The 16,935-nt window shown below is 44.9% G+C and overlaps 1 protein-coding gene across 6 annotated transcripts in view; it reads left to right on the top strand.

Moving 5' to 3' along the window:
- Nucleotides 1-16,935, top strand: part of actn1 (actinin, alpha 1) — a 42,299-nt gene that overhangs the window by 23,532 nt on the left and 1,832 nt on the right. For 2 of the 6 annotated variants that reach the window (XM_076300649.1, XM_076300645.1), the window contains 14 exons: nt 1,387-1,465; nt 1,675-1,756; nt 3,767-3,852; nt 8,487-8,579; nt 9,135-9,365; nt 9,568-9,715; nt 9,855-10,005; nt 10,596-10,704; nt 11,973-12,113; nt 12,469-12,651; nt 12,980-13,114; nt 13,386-13,565; nt 13,872-14,018; nt 16,037-16,102. In XM_076300649.1, the coding sequence (XP_076156764.1) occupies nt 1,387-1,465; nt 1,675-1,756; nt 3,767-3,852; nt 8,487-8,579; nt 9,135-9,365; nt 9,568-9,715; nt 9,855-10,005; nt 10,596-10,704; nt 11,973-12,113; nt 12,469-12,651; nt 12,980-13,114; nt 13,386-13,565; nt 13,872-14,018; nt 16,037-16,102 (1,831 nt within the window). Of the gene's footprint in view, nt 1-1,386; nt 1,466-1,674; nt 1,757-3,766; nt 3,853-4,693; nt 4,780-8,486; nt 8,580-9,134; nt 9,366-9,567; nt 9,716-9,854; nt 10,006-10,595; nt 10,705-11,972; nt 12,114-12,468; nt 12,652-12,979; nt 13,115-13,385; nt 13,566-13,871; nt 14,019-15,596; nt 15,678-16,036; nt 16,103-16,935 lie in introns of all 6 variants that reach the window. The other 4 variants (XM_076300648.1, XM_076300644.1, XM_076300647.1 and 1 more) reach the window with 3 other exon arrangements.

Raw genomic sequence — 16,935 nt, 5'->3', positions numbered from 1 at the left:
GTGTGTGTGTGTGTGTGTGTGTGTGTGTGTGTGTGTGTGTGTGTGTGTGTGTGTGTGTGTGTGAGTATGAGTAAGTGAGAGAGAAAGATTGAAAAAAGGAGGGAAAAAGAAAGAAATAGGGCACAGTGTGTGTATATGTGGGCGATGCATGTGTGTGATAGAGAGAAAAAGAATTGCGTGAGTAGGAAGGAAAAAAGGAATGAAAGTGTGTGTGTGTGTAAAGCGAGCATGGAAAGAAGTCACTGTGTGCTAGAACAGTATGCGTAAGTATAACCCAGATCCCAGACAGAGTTAATAGAAAACAGGTCACAAGTGAGACGCAGCCAGAGACCCGCAGAACCACGGACAGACTTAAGTAATAGATCCCAGATTGCAGGAAGGAGGGCTGCCTTTTGGACAGAGAGCTTCGTGTCACAGACAGTAACGCATCTAAATCCACTGGATCCATGTTTAATCTTCTGCATATTGACACCCATTACTAAAAATATTCACAAAGGGAAAAAATGCATCCTATCAATGAAAGAATGGAATAGAGAGGGATGGAGAGAGAGAGAGCTGTAGGAGAAGAATGTTGAAATGAGAGAGATGGCATGGCAGGGAGAGGAGAGGAGAGTATAGAGAGAATATTAAAGTAGAGGAGAGGAGATGAGGTGGGTGAGATGAGAGGGCTTCAGAGAGGTGAGGTTACCTTCACTTTTGTCCAGCACGGGGAGGAGAAATAACAGAGGGGCTTTGAATTCTGGGAGAAAGAAAATTCCTTTGATGTGGGATCCTGGGAGATGAAGTGATAGCAGCCAGTGAAGATGAAGGGTCATCAAATAGCACTGAACAATGCCTCCCCTCTCTCTCCATCTCTCTCTCTCTCCATCCCCCTCTCTTTGCCCTGTTCGTACCGTCTGCTTCTTGATTTGTTTTCTTGCTCTTTCCACCCTTCCTGTGAACTTTTGTTGATCTCCGTCTGGTCTGCTGTTTTCCAACTGTTTGTTTTTTATGTCATGTGCATGTGTGAGAGAGATTGTCTCTTTGTGTGTGTGTGGGTGTGTAGTGGGTGTATTTTTTTAATGCAGACCTGAGAGTGCTGTCTTATGACCGCTATTAGTGGCTGAGTGGCAGTCAGAATCATGTGTGAGAGCAGCCTGTTGCTCTTTGGTTATGTGTAAATATGCAGCAAGAGCTCTTGGACTGCTCTCAGACCAAACACCATTCAGTTTTGTGTAAAAAAAAGAGAGAGACAGCAAGAGATGGAGAGAGAGAGAGAGAGAGGTAGAAAAAGAGGTCTTTGTTGTGAGATTATGTTCTCAGCTTGCAGTGTTTTTAGTTATTAATTGTATGGTGCGCTTCAGGGAGACTCACACCTTTTTCCTCGCTCTCTTCTTTACCATATAGCTGGAAAGATGGATTGGGATTCTGCGCCCTCATTCACAGACATCGTCCAGAACTCATTGACTATGGAAAACTTCGCAAAGTGAGTGTCATAGGTTGCACACAGACATGCACACACACACACACACACACACACACACACACACAATCACACACACACACACACACACACACACACACACTGAAGCATACACACACACATGAACACTAACATACACAACATAAATATGTGGATGCCATAGCAAAAACACATTCACACAGTCTCACTCTTTTGACATTTCTATCCCTTAGGATGACCCAATGACCAATCTGAACACAGCATTTGACGTAGCTGAGAAGTACCTGGACATTCCCAAAATGTTGGACGCAGAAGGTAAAATCTGTGTTTGTGTGTGTGTGTGTGTATGTGTGAGTTTAACATGAAAATAAATGTGTACAGTATGCTTATTTTCTTTACTCTCCAGCCTCCTTCACAAAAAAAACATTTGTTGGTCAAAAAGTCCGTGGCATTTTTCTGGAAAGTGCCAAAAATAAGTTTATTCCCCAGCCCAGGAAGCAGATTTGTCCTCAGCCACTCACTCAACCTGTAGCCGACTTACACAACTGCATCCTAAGCCTACAATAGCACACATCAATGTAGGACATCGACCCTACTGAAGTCCCAAACAGTGATCAGCATGTCTTTGTTAAAACCTGCCCTCACCCACCTCTCCTCTCACACCAACAACAGCCAATCCGACCCAGCTGCTCAAGCGTGGGTGAAGACTGCGATCAGCTGATTACCTGAGTAGCTCTTGGGTGTGCCGGCCTGGAACGAAAACCTGCTCTCATGCCGGGCCCTCACAGATAGGGTTACCAGACCCTGTGCTAAGAACCCGCTGTAAGCCTCCACATTGGCAGGGAGAATGATAAACAATGTCTGGAGAACAAGGACATTGGGGTTGAGATGAGAGGGTGTGTGTTTTGGTTGGTCATGAAGTGCTTCTGTCTCCTGGTCTGGGGGTTGAGTGTGTGGTCAGTGTCGGGAGGTTTTGGCACAGCGGGGAGAGGAGGTCGCACCTAGAGCAGGTGTGTTTGCCTGTGGTGGTCAAGCACGTTAACGGAGTCTTTATTCCGCAGCCTTAAGCTTCCTTAGTCTCTTTCTATGCAGGATCTTTTTCAGGAGAAGGAATTGTAATAAACAGTCTGTCTTGACTGACATACAGAGCGACAGACAGACATACAGACACACACACATGCACAGACATAAATCATGTCAGATGCACACACACCTCCCCACACACTCTGACACATACACATACAAGCACACACGTATCCATTTCTCACTTTTCAGTTCTGTTTTATGGCTCCCAGTGTGTCCCACTTTAACAGGGTTAGCTCATGGCTAAATATAGGCTTCTGAGGGCCTAACCAGGTGTGTGTGTGTGTGTGTATGAATTGATATCCATGTGGTGTGTGTGTGTGTGTGTGTGTGTGTGTGTGTGTATAAATGTGTATGTGTGTGTATATGTTTCATTGTAGGTGTGTGGGTGTTTCCCACTTTCTCTATCCCCTGTGTGTGTGTATGTGTATGTGTGTGTGTGTGTGTGTGTGTGTGTGTATAAATGTGTATGTGTGTGTATATGTTTCATTGTAGGTGTGTGGGTGTTTTCCACTTTCTCTATCCCCACCCTTTGTATACGTCTGTGTGTGTGTGTGCTTCAGTGATTCTCCCACTGTTTTACTCTATGAGGCAGGTCTACGTTGTGGCCAACGTTGGCCAAGAATAGTATCCCCATAAATGTATATTGATATCTTTAGTATGTTTCCTATTACACACACACACACACACACACACACACATACACACACACACATTACACACTAGGACAAAGAGAGAAAAGGGGAGACAGAAACACTGCCTTCTTGTAAATATTCTTTGACAAAAATCTTTCCACAGACCATCTGCTTGTATTGAGGCAATGAGGGGAAACTGGTGAGCCACTGCAGTGGGCTTCAGTGACTTCTGTGTCCTAGACTGATTTTGACTTTTTTACAGTTCAGCATACATTTTGTACAGTGAATGCATTGTGTGCTTATGTCTGTGCATGTGTCATTTTAACTCATTCATTGAAACACATGATTGAAATTGTAATTATCATTTTGGTTTTAATGGCTAACTTCCTTTCCTGTCCAGAGTGAAGTAGGATATAAGCACAGTATTATCCTCTCACTTAATTTTTCATTGTTGGTCAACAAGCACTCTATGATGGATTGTGTTTGCACCCTCTAATGGTACTAGTCCATTTGCTCTGGGCTCTGGGATCGATAGTGTGACCTGTTTAACAAATACAACCCCCACCCCACTCCCCATTCCTTCCTCCAACCCCCCCTCTCTCTGCAGACATCGTTGGTACAGCCCGCCCTGACGAGAAGGCCATCATGACCTACGTCTCTAGCTTCTACCACGCCTTCTCTGGCGCCCAGAAGGTATCCCAGGATGCAACAAAACTCCTTCTCGACAGTCTCCCTCCTGACTGACTGACTCCTCCCCCTCACGTCCACTTCCTCCCTCCACTTCCTGGGTTTCCGTGGTTTCCACTTGTCCGTCAGTCCGTCTGTCTAACTGTTTGTCTCTTAACCACATGGTTCTTCTCTCTCTGCAGAGCTAAGCCCCGCCCACCCCTTGGCCTCACACCCTGCCTCTTACCGCATGGGCCGCGCCTTACTCCAAGTGCATGCTGGGAAAATGAACACTGTCCTGAGCCGGCAGGCGACAGTGGGCACGCAAACGCAGCTCTGCTCTCCAGTACACACCAGTCTCTTGACTTTTTCCAAGAGTTGCCTATTTTTAAATCATCCAGCCCCCATCTTAAGATTAAGAGATTTCCTCAGGGTATTTTATATATATTTTTTCTATATATATACTGTGTAAAAAGGTGTATATATATATATATATATACCTTTTTATACACTTTGCCAGTGAGTGTGTGTGCATGCGCACATGCTTGAGTGTGTCTGAGACTGGAAGCTGTCAAACCCATATGTCATCCTAATTTGACACGCTTCTGCCACCCCCACCTCTGCCAGTAGGTTGGCACTTGGGTTCATGCCAACCCTGCGCCCCGAAGGCCGGAGAACGCTGCTGCCCACTGTTGCCTCCCGCCGCTGCTGTTTGTGCCTTATGCTGACCTCTTGACCCCTTGTGTCTGCACACTTTTACTCTGCGCATTTTCTCTTTCTCTCTTTTCCTCTCTCTCTCTCTCCCTCTCCTCCCCTCCGACTCTCTCTTTCTCCTCTCTCTCTCTCCCTGTCTGTGGTTCCGGGGCAGATATCATTAGCACGTTGAGGCCAGATGAGAAAGCCGTCATGACTTATGTCTCGTGTTATTACCACGCCTTCTCGGGCAAGCAGAAGGTGAGCCGTCAACCTCCTCTCAACCAATCAGAACTCACCTGATGGGGCAAGCAGCCAATCAGCAAACGCCTTTCCTTTTTCCATCCATGACAAGCATCAATCAAACACGAAAGAACTGATATCATCAATACAGTCATCATCAAGCACTTGTTTACAGACCACTTACACATGAACCAACAGCTGTTTTTGCCATCACTCAAATTAAATACACTCTGCTCTGTCAGATAGCCAATCATTGTCACCTTATCACTGATTTCCATCATTTTACCATGTTGTTAAAATGTTAATGATCAGTGTCTTAGTCACACACCCAATGCCACTCTCACAAAAACATACACACACACGCACGCACACACACACACATGCACGCACACACACATACACACATATGTATACTGCATATACCCACACACACGTACACATACATACATACACACATACACACACATACACATACACACATATGTATACACACATACCTGTGTAAATGAAATATATACTCTACAGATGCCAGAAAAAGATTCATTCTTAAGGACATCTTATTGATCTCAAGACAAACACGTTACTGTACTGACCCCATAGCCAACTGTATATTAGCGCAGAAACACATGTGAAATGTGAGTATATAATATGCAATAGAAGCAAACATGGGAATATTGCATAATTTCCACAAGCACAAGCATGCAGTTTAATATAAATTATACAGAGGATTGTGACCTAATACTAAGTTATAGGTTCACTACATTATTACAGCAAATAAGTGCAGCATAGTTCAGCTTACACTTTAACTGCACTGCAAAGGCTAACAGCCATATTACTTCCTTAATGTGCATTATTTTCTAACTGAACATTGTTTTGTTCATTATTTCCCATACAAAGTACACAACTGTGAGCACACACTGTACAAAGCATATGGCCGTGTTTATGACCGTCTCTGTGTTCTGTTTTTGTGAGTGTCAGTCATGTTTGTGATGTGTGTGTGTGTGTGTGTGTGTGTGTGTGTGTGTGGCCTCTCTAATGGAGTAATAGACCCCCCGAAGAGAGGCTAAAGCGGCTTCTGTTGGCACAGTGCGGCACCAGGCTGGCACAGATACCCATCATTGGGACTGAGGGAGGGAGCTTACATACGGCTACAAAACACTATCTCTCTCTCTCTCTCTCTCTCTTAATCTGCCACTCTTCCTTTCCCTCATTCTCCTCTCTTCTCTCTTTTATCTCCCTCACTCTATCTCTCTGTCTCACACATCCCATCCTCCTCTCTCATTCTCTCTTTCTGTCCTATTGCTCTTTTTTCATTCTCTCTCTCTCTCTGCATGTGTTCTTGAGTCGAGTCAGCCCTCCCTGTTGTTGCCATGTTTTGTCAGTATGTGGAGGTGTGTGTGTATGTGTGTGTGTGTGTGTGTGTGTATGCTCATGGATGTGTGTGTGTGTTTGTGTGTCTTTATGTGTGCGTGTGTGTCTGTTTGTGTATGTGCATGGATATGTGTGTGTGTGTATGTGTATGTGTGTTTGTGTGTCTTTATGTGTGTGTGTGTGTGTGTGTGTGTGTGTGTGTGTGTGTGTGTGTGTGTGTGTGTGTGTGTGTTATGTAAAATGTTATTGTGGCGTGTCAGCAGCATCCCACAGCGAGGCCATGGTGCGCCACCTGACAGGACTTTGGACAGAACCGGGGCAGGAGCAGAGCAGCCAAAAAACCGAGCCGAGAGCAGCCAGAACATGACAGCACACAAAAAGCTCCCCCGCCACCCGAGCCCATCTCGGGACAGTGGCGAACAGTCTAGAACAATCCGTAAAAAACTCTTCATACCGCTGACTCAGTCAGTCCCCTTGTGTAGTGGCAGCCCTTTTTGAGTCCCCCCCCCCCCCCCCCCCGCGGAACATTTGATTTAAACATCACAACACGTGCATGCTAAACAACTCGGTGTGAATGATGATGATGTTATGGAGGTGGTAGAGGAGACTGGAGGCCTGCACGTGTCCTCAGCCTTAGAGTGAGCCAACAGCCAGGAGGCTGCAATGGGGAGGTGTGATCACAGTTCAGGACAGCGCAGAGCACTCTGAGAGGCCTGAGAATAATGTCGGCTGTTGATCCAGTCTCTAATCAGAATATGAGAGAAATATTTAGTAAAGGAGTACACACACACACACACACATACACACATATTCATGCACACACACACAGACTCAGAGATGATGTTTTGTCACAGTTCCAGTAACTGTCCTGCTAGTTTATCACACGTCGAACTTGATTTACTCACTGTTTGGGAATGACTCATCTTTCTGTGTGTCTGTGTGTGTGTGTGTGTGTGTTAAGGTAAACTGACTGAGTGTGGATTACAAGGCACAGCTTGAAGTCGTCCTGTCTGACCTTATAAGGTCACTTGGCACTTCCTGAGCCGTTGTGTGTGTGTGTGTGTGTTTCTATGTCTGTGTGTGTGTGCCAAAGAGTGTGTGCTCATTTGTTTCTGTGAAGGAGGGAAGGTCATAAATTCCGCCATGCTTTTCCTGATCCTCAGCATAAGAATTTGGAATCTTCCATCTTTCCCCTGCTGTGATGGAATGCACTCAAGACACATTTCTGATTCACTGTTCAACGCTCAGTTGCTTACGTGGACACACACACACACACGCCAACAAATTTTGCATGGCAGCTGTGAGCTCCTTTCATTCCTTTGTCAGACTTTTGCTTTTTATCTGTTTCTGTGTTTCTATTGTGCAACAGAATCACTCAGAACTCGGGGACTCTATCAGATCATAGAAGCCAGATAAACTAACTTAACCTTTTGAGCATATTTGATAGCTTGATTTACTTTACAGCCCACTGTGAGGGAATGTGTGTGTGTGTGTACTGTTGTGTTGCCCTCTTCCCCTTCACGCTATGTTAGTTTGGCATACGCTCAGGATAGAGAAACAAGAGGAAGGCGTTATTTTGAAAGAGTAATTCATCTTCCTCCTGTCTTTCACCACACTACAGGGTTTTTGTATGGAGGAGAGCAAAGTCAGCATATACTAGGAAGAAAGGTCACCCTCACCTCACAATAACAGCACAAACAGATGTTCACACAAACAAATACACACACACATAGGTTTGTATAGTCATATGACAAGACATATTTTGATCTACAAAAATGCCATTATGTAGTCCAGATGGTTAATTCCAATGTTGGAAAAGTTGGATTGGTTTCTGTTCATCATGAACTGGATGCAGCATGAATGGGAGTCCTTTATCATGGAAGCCACCAACACCTGAAGAATTCTGAACAGTATATAGCAGGACAAATTTAAATGACCCTTTTACTAATGCAGCCTATAAATAGATTAAGGTGGACATAGGGAAGTGTATGGAGACAGGAAGCCGTTAACAGTGAGATGAAAGGTCTTTCCTGCCCTGATTCCTGCTGTCTGCGTGTGTGTATGTGTGTGTGTGTGTTTCCCTCAGCTCAGTGAAAAGTACAGCAGGAAGATTCAGGATGTCCTGTATAACACAACCTCAGTTGCCCTGTAGGTCAGGAATGCTCACTAGTTTACCAGAGAGAATTCTGGACCTTCCATAGTGACTAACTTTATCAGCAAAATATGAGATTTATAACATGAATTTATGTTACAGTAAGGATCATAAAGAATGTGCAAGTTAGCAACTAAAGAGACTCACACATACCACCACTATGCTGTTTTATTCTCACGCCTTGTATGTGTTCACATTTTAGGCGGAGACGGCGGCCAACCGCATTTGCAAAGTGCTGGCTGTCAATCAGGAGAATGAGCAGCTGATGGAGGACTACGAAAAGCTTGCCAGCGATGTGAGCCGACAGACACTCAAAAACACACGCACACACACACACACACACAATTGTCAGCCCTCCTCTTTCTCCCACCTCCGTATATCCCTCACACACTGTTCCCTCTATGTATCCCACAAACCTCAGTGTTTTCACCCGAGGGCTGACACACTGCTGAGTGTAGGAATCCCGATAGGTCATACACACCCACACACACACACACACACTTGCTGACATATGCCGCGACCTCACACTGTAGTAGTAGACCCACACATAATGGATTTGCACACAGGGCATATTGCTACAGACATTCTCACTGAGCACACTAGTGTGATATAAGTAATAGTGAGGTACACTGTGCATCATAATCTTGAAGGTAAACTGACCCTCGGTCTCTCTGTCCTCCTCCTCCTCTACACCATGTCTGTCCTTCATCACTCGTCTTTCCCTTCACCCCTGTCTGTCTCCTCCACTTTGCATCATCCCTCCATCCATGCATCCTGCATGCTCTCTCTCTCCTCCTCTTCTACTCTCTCTCTCTCTCTCTCTCTCTCTGTCCATCTCTCCATCCATCAGCTGCTGGAGTGGATCCGCCGCACCATCCCGTGGCTGGAGAACCGGGCGCCGGAGAACACCATGCAGGCCATGCAGCAGAAGCTGGAGGACTTCCGCGACTACCGGCGCCTGCACAAGCCGCCCAAGGTGCAGGAGAAGTGCCAGCTGGAGATCAACTTCAACACGCTGCAGACCAAGCTGCGCCTCAGCAACCGGCCCGCTTTCATGCCCTCCGAGGGCAAGATGGTGTCGGTGAGTGGGACTGCGCTACCCATAATGCATTGGTTTTTTTTACATTAAAGAGTTCAGCGGTGTGTTTGAAGTATGTGTCTTGACATAGTTTCTGTCTGTGCATACATGTGTGATGTGTGTGTGTGTGTGTGTGTATGACTCTTCTATGTGTATCTGTTTGCTTTGTGTGTGTGTGTGTGTGTGTGTGTGTGTGTGTGTCCAGGACATTGCCAATGCATGGGGATCCCTGGAGGGTGCTGAGAAGGGCTATGAGGAGTGGCTGCTGAATGAGATCCGCAGGCTGGAGAGACTCGACCACCTCGCTGAGAAGTTCCGCCAGAAAGCCGCCATCCACGAGGCCTGGACCGATGGTAAGGAACAGCCTGCATTTTTAACACTCACATATCTATTTTTGTCTCAGGAGCACATACTGTATAATGGCCAGAAAAAACAGAAACTGCTGAGAAGTGATGTAGTGGCTTCTCTCTAATCCTCTGTCTCCCCCTGCAGGCAAGGAGGAGATGCTGCAGCATCGGGACTATGAGACAGCCACGCTCTCGGAGATCAAGGCCCTGCTGAAGAAGCACGAAGCGTTCGAGAGCGACCTGGCCGCACATCAGGACCGCGTGGAGCAGATCGCAGCCATCGCCCAGGAGCTCAAGTAAGCTGCCAGCCTCAGCTGCATTCCCATAGTGTCCAGCTAGCCTACCTCAGAGCCAATATACATGTATGACAACCAACCTTAACATCTATGTAGGGTTAGATGTAAAGATGCTACAATATCTTATTTGTGAAATGACAATTTTCTTAAAAATAAATCAGGACTAGGGGAACATTTCACACAGGCGCTTAACATGTTGTTAGTTATATGATAGTATTCTACAATATTGCCTTGCAACTATAATAAGAGAGTTGCTTGGTGAATCTAGGTTTTAATTGCTCCAGTTTTGTAGTTCTGCTTTTGGTTATACCTAGGACACAAATCTTGAGGTCCTAATATGGGCCTGAATATATGCCCATTGCAGTCCATTAGCCATGACTAAAGGCCCAGTGTATTACTTGAAGTGTGTGTCAGAGCTTCTTTGGGCTGACTCGTCATGACTGACTGTGGAACAGAAATAGAATCACTGAATCAAAGGAATTGAATCTGTTGAGAAACAAGGAACATTTATGGTAAACATTCACAATGCGGTGGAAACTGTGTGTGTGTGTGACTGAGAGTTCTGTCTTTTTTGTGTGGGTCTGTTACAGTGAGTTAGACTACTACGACTCTCCAAGTGTGAACGCACGCTGCCAAAGGATCTGTGATCAGTGGGACGCTCTTGGAGCACTGACCCAGAAACGTAGTGAAGCTCTACAGGTAGCACACTCACAAAAACACACACGCACACACACACACACATTTGCGTATGAGTAATGATAATATTAATAATTTAATTTTATGGCGCTTTTCTAGACACTCAAAGACACGATAGATTACTCGTTACACATAAATACATATATTACATAGAAGACAGGGCTCCAGACTAACTTTTTGCACTGGTTGCACTGGTGCGCCTAACTTTTTTTTCTTAGGTGCACCAGCACAAAAGTTAGGTGCACCCAAATTTTCAACCACATCGCATTTAACACCGCAGCAGGTTCACTTTTTTTCCCTTAATTACTGTCCTATATAGGTTGTCCTATGACTTATGATTTACAATTCTACAAGAAAAGTAACTTAATGAAGTGTTGGTGCTTTAAGTGCTTCACTGAGCTGAAATTTAAACTTAAAAAATCTCAAGATGAATGAAATAAAAATAACAGTGAGTAAATTAACAGTGGACGTCTTTTAAGGACTTCAAACTGCACATCTCATTGCTCAATGTCTTACATACTATCCTTCATGATCTTTAGGCCTTGGCTAAACCAGCTCGCCATGCTAGCATCTTTCATAGAAATGTATTTGAGCACAATTTAAAGAGATGTTCCAAGTAGCCTGGGGGATTTGTATGTGATTTTGCAATGATGATTGCAATAATCATTTGACAGTCCCACAGAGCAATTTACTTCTTAATTTTAGTATTTTTAACTGACCACAGTTATACATGCAGGGAATATTCGGGCTTTAAATGTAGCAGCAATATTCGGTTTGCGCCAAATACTGGATTAAATTGATTGATGCCATCAGAATGAGTTTACACAACTCGCGCGCAAAACGAATATTGCTGTTGAAAACCGGGTTACTCCCTGCATGTAACTGCGGTCAATGACGCACTCCTTTTCGGCGATATCTGTATCTCTTTCGTTCGCGAAGGCCTTGTATGCATTGTTCGCAATTTTAAGACGTCTTTTCATCTGCAATGACTCACAGACACACAGACAAGGAAAAGAAAATTACATGAAAACTAGAGCAGTGGTCTGACTAGGGTTCAGTTACCTGTTACACGCTCTGCGCGCACACACACACACACACACAAACACACCCACACAAACACACACACGCACGCACGCACACAAACACATTTTCATCCATTCATGCATGCATCTGCACACACATTTTCATCCATTCATGCATGCATCTGCACATACACAGAGACACATAAAGTACAGTACTCACCTGTGACATGTTTGTGTGTTGTGCTCCAGCGGACTGAGAAACTGCTGGAGACCATTGATCAGTTGTATCTTGAGTTTGCCAAACGTGCCGCCCCCTTCAACAACTGGATGGAGGGAGCTATGGAGGACTTGCAGGACACCTTCATTGTGCATACCATCGAGGAGATACAGGTGTGTGTGTGTGTGTGTGTGACAGTAGTCTGTGTGAGTGTGTGTGTGTGTGTGTGTGTGTGTGTGTGTGTGTGTGGTGTATGAGAGAGAGTTGCCCATGTGTGTCTGTGTGTGCTTGCAAGGGCTATTTGTGTGCAATTTTGTTGTTTTGCATAGTGATTACCATTTAAAATGTTTGCTGGACCTGAAATACCCTTAACATAGGTGTGTCCGACACCTATAGCTGTGTCCTACACCTATAGCTGTATCCTACATTGTCTTTACTTTGTGTCAATATGATGTGCATTATTAGTGTGTATTTGTGTGTCCACGTGTGTGTTTTTCTCATGGCTTGTGTTGGCGTGTGTGTTTGTAGGGCTTGAGCACAGCTCATGAGCAGTTTAAGGCGACCCTCCCTGAGGCGGACAAGGAGAGACAGGCCATCCTGGGCATCCACAATGAGATTGCTAAGATCGTGCAGACCTACCACGTCAACATGGCCGGCACCAACCCTTACACCACCATTAACCCTCAGGAGATCAACACCAAGTGGGACAAGGTCAGTGCCGACCAGTCACCCACACACAGAAGAGGCGCTCAAGCCATGCCTGACCGTTTCTTCTGCCTTTGGTGAAATTAAGACAGCTTCTAACACATGCTAGTTTTTATAAAACATTATACAACTTTATATGTTGTTCAACTTTTGACACAACTTACAACTTTTGAGTTGTAAGTTGTGTCAAAAGTTGACACAACATATAAGTCAAGAGTTTTTCCCTCTTCCCCCTTCCAGCCTCACTCTTTATATATTTACTCTTTTATATTTACTTTAATAATAACTCTTTATAACTCTTAATGTCTCTCTCTGTCTGTCTGTCCCCCCCCAGGTCAGGCAGCTGGTCCCTCAGAGAGACCAGGCCCTGATTGAGGAGCACGCCCGCCAACAGAATAACGAGCGACTCAGACGGCAGTTTGCCAACCAGGCTAACGTCATCGGACCCTGGATCCAGACCAAGATGGAGGTCCGTTTACCGTTTGAAAGTCATCTATTCATTCCGATATGTGTTTGTTACGGTCCTCTGCTCATCACTGACACTTACAATATTTTAGCACCTTCCTTTTCAAAGCCTACTCAGCTCCTAGAATACCCCAAAAAATTGTCTGTATATTGTATAGTGGAAATTGTACTGGACGTTACTACTATACAAATAAGTGTAGGTGCATTGTATCATGGTGTATGATTTCTGTCAACAATCATGTGTGTGTGTGTGTGTGTGTGTGTTTGTATTGCAGGAGATTGGCCGTATCTCCATTGAGATGCATGGCACCCTGGAGGATCAGCTGAACCACCTGCGTCAGTATGAGAAGAGCATCGTCAACTACAAGCCAAAGATTGACCAGCTGGAGGGAGACCACCAGCTCATTCAGGAAGCCCTCATCTTCGACAACAAACACACCAACTACACCATGGAGGTAGCTGTTTATACACACACACACACACACACACACACACACACACAAATACACTCACACACATGAAAAGATGCTGAAAGCACATATCACTAAAGAAGCTATTCTGCTACTGACACACATATATTATGCATATTGACATAGAAATGAAACCCACACCAACACTCTGATACCGACATACTGTGTGCTCATTATTGCATATGAGAACACACACCACTGTTGAAACTGAACAATTAACTGTTGCTAATCTATGCTTCTCCCGTTGCCTGTCTCTCTCTCTCTCTCTCTCTCTGTCTCTCTGTCTGCCAGCACATCCGTGTGGGCTGGGAGCAGCTTCTCACCACCATCGCACGCACCATCAACGAGATCGAGAACCAGATCCTCACCAGAGATGCCAAAGGCATAAGCCAGGAACAGCTGAGCGAGTTCAGAGCCTCCTTCAACCACTTTGATAGGGTAAGAGACAGACACACAGACCATGAAAAAAAGCAATACAAAGAAGACTCAGAGCAAGATAGAAATATACATAGAGAAGAGCTGATGGATGTGATGCAAAAAGTGTTCCCCATGTATGCATGAGAGTTTGTTAGTTTGTTTCGTCTAGTGTTTGCTCAAAGTGCAGATGTTGAGGTATTTGCCGCCCATCCACACAGTCACATTGCAGGTTCTGAGGTGAGAGAATGAGTGTGGGTTTTAAGACGAATAGTGTTTGGTCCAAAACACAGACATTGTGTATGTTCAGTCAGACACACTCTGCATTATTTAGTGCATGGTCTGTGCCTGTGCTGCGTTGTTAGAATGACTGAAAAAGGCAAAGTACAGTGTCTCGGGGACAGCCCTCAATCAATCATCTCCGTCATCATCAGTACACACACATACATGTGCACAGACACACACACAGGCTATTGAAAGTTTTACTTCATCCTAAAAGAATACTGTTGCGCTTTAGAGGAGGGAATACCATAGGACATTCTCTTTCCTTTCTCTCTCTCTCTCTCTCTCTCTCTACCTCACACACACGCGCACACACACACTCATTGTTTACAGAACAGAGGGGGCTTAAGAGAAGGATGAAGCACATTGCCAGTTATGGGCGGCTGACTCCTTATTTAGCATCACATGCTCCAGTAGGTGCACACAGAGCCCATCCAGGCTGCGGAGCAACTCTCCATTACCTCATGCATTTTTTCCACCATGAGCCAATGCTGGTGATGGGGTCTAATCAATAGCCCTATACCACTCATTGTTAGGCCTCGTGGACTATTCAGAAAACAACCGACTCAGCTGGGTCATATATAAACATTTGCTTTCTCTAAACATCATTAGATAATTATGCTTTTCATTTTACCCTGGCAGAGTTGAGAAAGTTTCAGTTAAAGGGGGTAGTGTAGGCAATAGCTACATTTTTTTTCTTCAAATGCATATGTGATGTGTGTGATGATGAGTTGTAAATACACCTGAGTAGTTGTAGAAACAGTCAGATAGATAGAGTGAGAGAAAGAGAGAGAGGTGTATCCAGTTGTTTATTTTCCTTGCAAAAGAGAATTAGCTAAAGTGCAGTTGTGCTGGTCATGATGCTAGTAACCACCACTGGCCTGCCCACACACATGAGGCTGTATAGAGCTGCCTGTCACGCCTGCAATCTAATGCCTTGGAATGCCGTGGCCATAGCAGCCCATACAAACACACACACACACACACATACGGAGACACATGCAAACACACGCACGTACACACACGCCCCAAGTAGCACTCGCAGAAGGTTCCTAACGTTTGCGTGTTATGCACTCTAATGTGTGTTTCTGTGTCTCTCTGTCTTTGGTGCATGCCCACCCCCAACCCCCATACCCCCCCCCCCCCACCCCACCCCCACCCCCTCTCCCTGTCACCCTCACCCCTCCGCATGCCCCACACCCTCACTCAACCTCACCACCCCCCTACCCCTCCACCCCCCTGTGATTGTGTGTGCGTGTGTATGTGTGCTGCATGCCGGTGCCCGCCACCTGATGCCTGGCACTGCCCGCTGCACCCTAGGATCACTCGGGCACTCTTGGGGCTGAGGAGTTCAAGGCCTGCCTGATCAGCCTCGGCTTCGATATCGCCAACGACCCACAGGTACCTGTCAAACCCCCCTTTATTGCCCAACCTGGCATTAACCTGATTTTTTTTCTTTGTGTTTTTCTTTTTTTTGTTTGTCTTTTTTTTTCTGTCCTCCTTCCCACTTGCCCTTTTCTCTGGTTCAATTTCCTGGTTACCTTCTCATCTTCTCTTTTTCGGATCACCTCACTTTTTTTCCATCCCTTTGTGGGATATGTTTATTCTGCCCTCCTCTGTTGCCTCTGCCCCCTTCTACTCGATTCTTTCCTTCTCTCTTCCTCTGTCCTTTGGTCTCTCTTCTCTTGCTTTCTCTTCTATCCTTCTCTTGTATTCCACTTTTTCCCCTGATTGTGTTGGTCCCTCATGGGCTCCTGTAGAAGAAAACAGGATTCATGGATATGGATGACTTCAAAAAATGCCTCATCTCTCTGGGTTACAATATGGTAAAACCACACCATTCTGACATACACATCCTCTGTATAACATTACACATGTAACAGAAACTTGTGCTCCTTTGTTTTTCCTTGATTTGTAACAATTAATTATTATTTATTACCAAGCATGGTTTTCATTAAGCTACGGTCGCAATGCATCGTAATGCTCTAGAATGATGCAAAAGTGGATGTAGGGAATGATAGGGTCAAACACTATACATGAGTGCCCTCTAGAGGTCACTCTGGAAAGACAAAGGCATCCATTTATATTGAACCTTACACATGAAATATATTTGAGGTACTATTATGTTATGTGTTATGATTTATGTTTAACCTTTGAAGATCCTACTTTGAAACAAAAGGACCCCCCGCCCCCAATATTGAATTATGCTCAAAATGCCATGCCATTATGCTCAAAATATATATTTTATATAGAGTGAAGAAAAGAGCAGACGTGAGTACAGTGAGATGAGAATGGAAAACATGAGACAGAGGAGAGGTCATGAGATATTTAGAGTATTTCACAAGAATCATATTTATTCCCTTGCACCTTATCCTTTCCTTGATCCTTATTTCATAAGGATCATATTTATTTCCTTGCACCTCCAAAACAGGAGGCATGTGAAAGGTGTGAACTAGATGATGGTTTGTCATTTATTGAAGGCAATCCAACTGAAATGTCAGATGAACCCTCATGCACGAAGGTTCCAATTATTAAAAACAGCCCCAATAATATAAATGGGGATTCTATAACAATTATGGTTGTGGAATGCCATAATGCCATAAAACAGAATAACACAAAAAGAGGAAGAACAGCCCCCCCCCCCCCCCCCACCCTCCCC

The sequence above is a fragment of the Alosa pseudoharengus genome, unplaced genomic scaffold, assembly GCF_046254945.1.
Source record: "Alosa pseudoharengus isolate Yale_2024_CS ecotype anadromous, Long Island Sound unplaced genomic scaffold, YU_APseudo_1.1 YU_APseudo_1.1_scf_22, whole genome shotgun sequence".
Classification (NCBI taxonomy): domain Eukaryota; kingdom Metazoa; phylum Chordata; class Actinopteri; order Clupeiformes; family Clupeidae; genus Alosa; species Alosa pseudoharengus.
Note: the sequence above shows the minus strand (reverse complement) of the source record. Positions and strands in the feature narration are given on the sequence as shown.